Source organism: Carassius carassius, chromosome 8 (assembly GCF_963082965.1).
Source record: "Carassius carassius chromosome 8, fCarCar2.1, whole genome shotgun sequence".
NCBI lineage: Eukaryota > Metazoa > Chordata > Actinopteri > Cypriniformes > Cyprinidae > Carassius > Carassius carassius.
This window is the reverse complement of record NC_081762.1, coordinates 35,779,936-35,787,170: the sequence shown is the minus strand read 5'-3', so window position 1 is coordinate 35,787,170 and position 7,235 is coordinate 35,779,936. Positions and strand designations below refer to the sequence as shown.

At 38.2% G+C, this 7,235-nt stretch overlaps 1 protein-coding gene across 1 annotated transcript; it reads right to left on the bottom strand.

Moving 5' to 3' along the window:
- Positions 1-2,491: 2,491 nt before the first annotated feature.
- LOC132145732 (patched domain-containing protein 3-like) lies at positions 2,492-5,706 on the bottom strand. Its single transcript, XM_059556956.1, has 4 exons — positions 4,948-5,706; positions 4,531-4,658; positions 4,308-4,453; positions 2,492-4,236 (listed from the first exon to the last, which is right to left on the bottom strand). The coding sequence occupies exons 1-4, from the start codon at positions 5,638-5,640 to the stop codon at positions 2,606-2,608; spliced, it is 2,598 nt and encodes an 865-aa protein (XP_059412939.1). The 5' UTR covers positions 5,641-5,706; the 3' UTR covers positions 2,492-2,605.
- Between the last annotated feature and the right edge of the window lie 1,529 nt (positions 5,707-7,235).

The window sequence follows — 7,235 nt, the reverse complement described above, 5'->3', positions numbered from 1 at the left end:
TTGCATCTGCTCATGTCTATCAAGACTCCAGGAAAAAACACAAGAGCAGAGGGGATTTATGCATGTGTGCATATAATGTGTCATAAATTACTCACTCATTCACTTGAATGACAATTATGCTGAGATCAAGTTCATTAACAAATTTTCCCAGACATGAAAATATCCAAATGACGTGTCATTAGTAACCCTTTGAAATAATCATTAATAATTTATTTTTTAATTGTCCGGAAAAGTGTGTGAAAAAAAAAAAACTAAATTAACAAATTTCTGCAGTCATAAAATCATAAAATCAAAATCATGTTATCAAAAAAACCCTTTTACAACACTGATACTTTTACTGAGATAAAAGACAAAAAAAAAAAAAAAAACTATCATTATATTTCAAAATGGATACTTTATTGTAACATATATCATCAAATTATTGTATTAGTGCTACCAATATTACATCAATATTGTCATTTTCATTTTGATTTAATAGTTTTAATTTAGTCCAATATTCACTGTATCTTTACCATTGCAAGATTTTAGTGCAACTTTCACTAACAACTGCAAATGGATTTATATGTATACTGTACCTACAGTAAATGCACTTTATTTTCCCACTGGTCACAATTGTTACTGTCATCATGTTTACTCATTCTATGATCACACTTAACAAAACTGAGTAATTGTGAATTTATATACAAGTATTAATGCTAGACATGTTAAAGATTTCATGTCCCAAAATCTTTGTCATCTGTTTATGCTAACTAAATAAACTGCTCTGGTCATGTGACAGTTTGCACTAACCATGTGACACTGCAGATATTTAATTGAGACCCTGTATTTTTTTTCATATTTGCAGGAAATGCACTAATACATTAGTAAGATTTTTAGAACTTTATTAATGAATACCTTCTTTGCAGTCACCGTTGTGGGATAAAATGGGTTAATGACAAACATAACATTCCCAATGTTCAGTAATGTGGTTTAATCAATGTAACTGAATACAAATGCAAAGTTGCGTTTGCAGAAATGCATTGAAAATCATATTGATGGAAAGAATAAAAAGGAAAATTTACAAAAAGATAAACTTGATTCAAATATAAATACACAAAAACCTGTTAGATGCAGTTTATACATAGGAACTAGGGGTGTAACGATACTTTCGGTTCGGTACGCGGTACGCATTATGGACCGAACGGTTCGTTGGACTAATTAATTATATTTGGAAAATAAAAAAAATAGTGAAATATAATGATATGCGTTCAACAAGGTAGCCCAATAACCCAAACGACGTAACAGGCAACGCCCCGACACCCCCGAAGAAGAAAAAAACACCACTTATATGTTTATGTTAGGCTACTCAGTCAGGCGCTCGCTCACTCAGTACGTGCTGAAGGCTCGTTGCAAAATGGCCAATGCGTTTAACAGACCAGAAATAGAAGATCCTCCAATAACCAACAGGTCTGGTGTTTGGGTGCACTTTGGATTCCCTGTAAGCTATAATGGTGATGGCAAGAGAGTGGTGGATAAAAAAACAACGATATGTCTCATCTAGGGTACACCAGCGGGAATACAAAAAAAAAAAAAAAACACCAGCGGGAATACTTGAAACATGTCAACTCATTTACGCCGACATCACCTTAGTGTGTCAGTATCTGGGAAAAGACGAAAAAAAGGAGAAACATACACGCAACAAACTATCCCCGCAGCATTAAGACAGACATTTCCAACGGATTCAAACAGGGCAAAAGACATCACCACGGCGATTGGTAGGCTACATTTACGTTATAGCCGCGGATATGAGACCTTACTATTTACCATTCATTCTATCATCACCATTATAGCTTACAGGGAATCCAAAGTGCACCCAAACACCAGACCTGTTGGTTATTGGAGGATCTTCTATTTCTGGTCTGTTAAACGCATTAGCCATTTTGCAACGAGCCTTCAGCGCGTACTGAGTGAGCGAGCGCCTTACTCTGTAGTGGAAAACGTAGGTTTTAAGAAAATGCTTAATGTAATTGAGCCCCGTTACAATATTCCTTCACGAGCCCATTTCAGACAGACCGTAATTCCTGCTTTGTTCCAAAAAACATAAGCCCTATAGAGAACCAATTGAGTAAAAACACACTCAATATAAAGAGTTATAGAGTTCCATAAAAAAAGTTACATCTTTGTATTTGTTCATAACTACTACAATAATATAACATTTTCATTTTTTTATAAGGAGCTGTTTTTGTTTTATACAGTATGCTGCTAAGAAAACACCATAGAAGATGGGTAAAAATAGCTCCATCATTGTTCAATGTAAAAAAAAACAAAAAAAAACATACTTTGTTAGTTTTAATAAATAAAACATTTTTTAAAAATCAAGGAAATTTATCTGCCAATTTTTTCTTTTTGCTGTATCTAAAACGTACCGAACCGTACCGAACCGAACCGTGACACCAGTGTATCGTATCGAACCGAACCGTGAATTTTGTGAACCGTTACACCACTAATAGGAACATAACAGAATGATTGCTATTTACTTCCATTGTCAGACAAAAGTGTTATACAGGGCTAAGCTCATACAAAAATAATAAAGTCCATAATTTTTATAAATCTCTTGTCATGGTGCCTATGGACAGTCAGGATCTGCAGACCATTGATTCTGAATCACAAATGTTTTGGCCGGCCGTTGGCTTGTGTAACTACACTCTGGAAGAACTTCTTTGTTTTTTTCACGACTGTTACTACAAGTGCTGAGGAAGGTCAGGAATACAGGTATGAATACGATGCCATGGACGGCCCCAAACAGTATGACTAAGAACATGATCTTGAAGAAAGTCCTGAAGATGTAGCTTTTAGCAGCCGCGAGGACCACCACACCTGCGATAGTGGACACAGCTCCCTGAACGATCGGATAGCCCAGTTTAGTGATTGCATCCATGGCTTTCTCATTCGCTGACGATTTTTCACTTGACACAAAAGCATAGGATATATGAGCAGAGAAGTCCACAGAAAACCCAATACAGATGACAAGATTAATCATTGACACGGAGTCTAAACTAACATCCCATAATGCCATGAATCCGGTCACTCCTACAATGACAGATGCGATGGCGAACGTCACCCAGAGAGAGCAGAGCGGGTTTGGGATCAGCAGGAGTGAAATGAATAACATGGCACAAGTAGCAACTACTATATTTTGGATCGTATTAGGGATGATGACTGCATATTGGTCAAAATAGATGAACGCAGGGTGGTACACTGTCAGATCCACAGGCGTCTGCAAATTCCCACATTCAGCTGTGGTTTCTCTAAACGCATTCAGCATGTTCTTCTCATCAATTGCTGTGCGGACGTTCACCGTCTGAACAAACAAACGTGATGCATGAATTTGATTGTTAGTGAAATTGACATCTTGACTAAAACCAGAATAATTAAGGAATGTGGTTAGATGGCTTTTAAATTGAGTTTCATTGTTCACATTAAAACCAGCATTAAACGCCACATACTCATGAAGCCAAGAAACAGGCCGAATGTATGAATCTGCCATTGTCAGATTTTGAAAATGTTTCAAACACAAGTCAAGACTTTCACGAGCAGTGGGGTTCCAGTACTGGAAATGCTCATCCTTTATAACTAACATGACGTTAGGACCAAAATCAGAAAAGAATTCATCCTCATTGTCATAGTAATCACCAACATATGAGCTGTCTACTGCTAAATGTTTCAGATCTAGACCTTCCTGTATTTGGAAGCACCCGTAGATACTGACTGCCAAATACCCGGCATAGATCAGACACACAAGCACCTTAACCCACACTCTTGTCAGGAAAGGGCCGTAATATTTTTTAAAGAATGAATCCATTGGCATTTCAAACTCCTTATGTGTGTTTTTATCATAAGATCCACCAACACAACACCCTTTAGCATCACCACTGGCTTCTGGGACTCTCATGCAGGTCAGCCAGTGTCTGTTGCCTTTCTCTCGTCTCCCGTTGAACGCAAGACAGGCGCCAAAGAAGGTGATGTTGAAGACGTAGCAGAACAGAAGAGCTGTGCTGGTGTATATGCAGAAAGACTGAACGGAGCGGAACGGCGTCAGGAGGCCGATGTAGAACGCCAGCACATCCGTCAGTGTGGTGATAGTGATGGACACGCCAGCCTCCTTATACGTCTCTGCTAAGCGAACCTCAACGGCTTTATCAACTTCAGTCTTCTGCCAGCAGGAGATCATTATGAACATGTCATCAACACCAACACCTGCAGGAAAGCAGAGACTGTGAACCTCCGCTGTGAGACCTCGACTAGGTGATGAAATGAATGAAGTTTACCCAGAATCAGAAACGGGGCTGTGGCCACGGTCATGGCAAATGGCACTCCGCAGAACAGCAGCAGTCCAAAGCTGGCCAACACGGCCAAACCGGCGGAGACGACCCCGAATGCAGCCACCCACACCTTTGTCCTGACACAGTCTAACCTGCAGAACGAGACAAGGGATAAATGACATAGCTAGAGATAGAAATGTACTAATGTGGTTTTAATTCTCTACAATACCTTAAACAAGACAGAATTGAAATGGTAATGGCCAGGAAATACGTAACAGAGAAGAGGGGGATCACAGAGTCTGCATTGGTCTCCAACTCCTTCTGTCTTGATACTGATGTAAAGTAAGACACATGGAGCTGTAGAGATTCAACATAAAACACTTCAGTGTAGTTACTGCTTATCTGAATGTGTTACACTGAGTTCAAGCACAGTGAAGAAACAGCAAATGATGACAGAATATGAACATCCTGCAGGAAAATCAAGCAAATGTAAATTTGTTTGGTTCATTTTATCAAAACATTGGAACGTTTTCCCACATGAATTGGTGAGTTAGAGTTATTAGATAATATTTGATTAATGTCATCTGAGGTACATCAGGCATCTGTATACATCTAGATATAACTCATAACATTTATTTTGTCTTACCATTTTCTGTTGTGTATAGTTTGAGAAGAGTTTTAGAAAGCCATCGAGCCACTCAGAGTTGTTCTTTGTCTTCTCCTCATCTAGGAAATAAAAAAGCCTGACCGCTTTTGCGCACAATATCTCTAAGCTACCTTGCTTTAGCTTTACACCCCCAATACTTGTTCCCAAAAATGTGCCATTATTCATTGGATATGTTATGGCTGAAGAAACTATTTCAGCAGCATTGTAATTTATAATGTCTAAAATTGCATTTGATATGCACCTTCCATTTGCTTTGGCACAGAGCTCTTCAAAAGTGTTTCCTGCCGCAATATTTTTCACTTGTCTGTCTAACTCAATAATGTTGTTAAAAGCTGCTTCAGTTAATATATTTTCTCCATGTAAGCCTGTGATGATCAAAGAGGCATAAGTGCCATCGGAAGAAAGCCGTAGCTGAGAAAACTCTTCCGATTGTGGGAAATTTTCCACCACAAACGCTCTCTCCATTTTGGCAGGTGCATTGACGGGCGTGAACTGGTCTTCAATATCATTTGCCTTCCTCTCCTGAAGAAAGATGAAACCGGCTCCAAGGGCAGCAGCTACAAATAAAGCTACTAAAAGAAACACACATGGATGTCTACCAACAAAACAACCAAGCTTTTGAAAGGCCAGAGACAGGGGCTGCTCGATGCAGTCTGTTTTACACTTCGCCATCCTCCAGACTCCTCAACAGTCTGCTGGGAATCTCTTGCTCTTCAGAAGCATTCTCCTATTTCAATGACTCACTGTTGTCATTACACACTTATAGAGCTGACCACTAACAACCCATTTGTTACTCATGAACAAAATAAGGTTGCTCATTAACAAACTTCCTTGTCAGGACTTGCCCTCTTCATCGCTGCCGGGAACTGCATGCTTAACCAATGGGCTGTTTTTAACCTTAAGGGACTGTAACTAGGGCCCTCAACACCCCTGGAAATCATCTATTCAGGAAAATATCTGATATAACTATAGTCATCATCAATTTTTATTAAGGACACACTCGGTCCAGCAGACACATCAATAACAACATACAAATACACACACAAGGACAAAATCCACAATATCACATATTTACCTGTGTACAAAAAAAACAATGATTCCACATATTTGAAAAAAGCCTGACTGAACTTAGTGCCAAGTTCGTAAGTGTTAAAATTATACTGTTCTGATAACCTACACATACACCTGTACATGAGATTATGCAACACCGCAGCGCAGGTTGGCACACGAGCACTGACAAATATTTGGTTTGCACTGCTCCATCGTGGCACCTTAAGCAGCAATCACATACCATTACTATAAGCTACATTAAGTCTTTGAATGCTTCTCTTTCTGTAATGCCACCACAAATGACCAGTATACATAGGGGTACAGAATACTTTAACAGATCCTGAGCACATATCAAATTTACGAATCAACATATTGGCCTGGGCATACAGCGTACAACACTGTCTGTAAATATCCCTATCATCAGACAGGTCATCAGTTATATAAAGTATTTCACCTCATAACATACTTTAAGTTCCCTGTCGCAGTATGGTTTGGAAACCTAACTATACAGCTTAAATCTAAATTAGCACACCTGGTGTTGACAGCACAAAAAAATGTTGGACATGAAGATTATTTGAATCTTCAACATTTATATGAGAATTGCATTCTGAATCGGGTACAGAAAATCATGGGGGACCAAACTCACTTCCTGCGTTCACAGTATGAAATGTTCCCCTCCGGTAGAAGATATATAGTCTCTATGTGTAAATTTAATGGGTATAAGAATTATTTTGTGCCTGTATCTGTAAGAATGCTGAATAACAGCTTATTTTATTAATTTTAAATTTGTAAGTCTTAATTTAACTTTTTATTATTTTATTTCTTGTATGTTTATGCAGCAACAATTAGTCCACAACAAATTTCCTTTCAAAGACAATAAAGTATATTACTACTACTACTACTTTAAACTTTACAGCAAAATCCTCAGTTTTGAACACTTATAAAGTGTGACAGAGTAACACTGAAGTTAATGAGATAATTATATGATTAATTAAGTGCTGATTAAGCATTAATGATGAACACCTGCCATTAACAAACAGAATCACTGAAAAAAAGAAAACCACAAGAACTACAACTGACTTCACCTTCAGCCTTAGATTAAATAAACTGAAATAAAAGAAGACATTAAATCTCTCAGTATCTGCTTAGACAACTCCTAAAACAGCATCACCAGTAGAGTTGGGTCAGAGTCCACCTTTGTCGAGTACGAGTCAAGA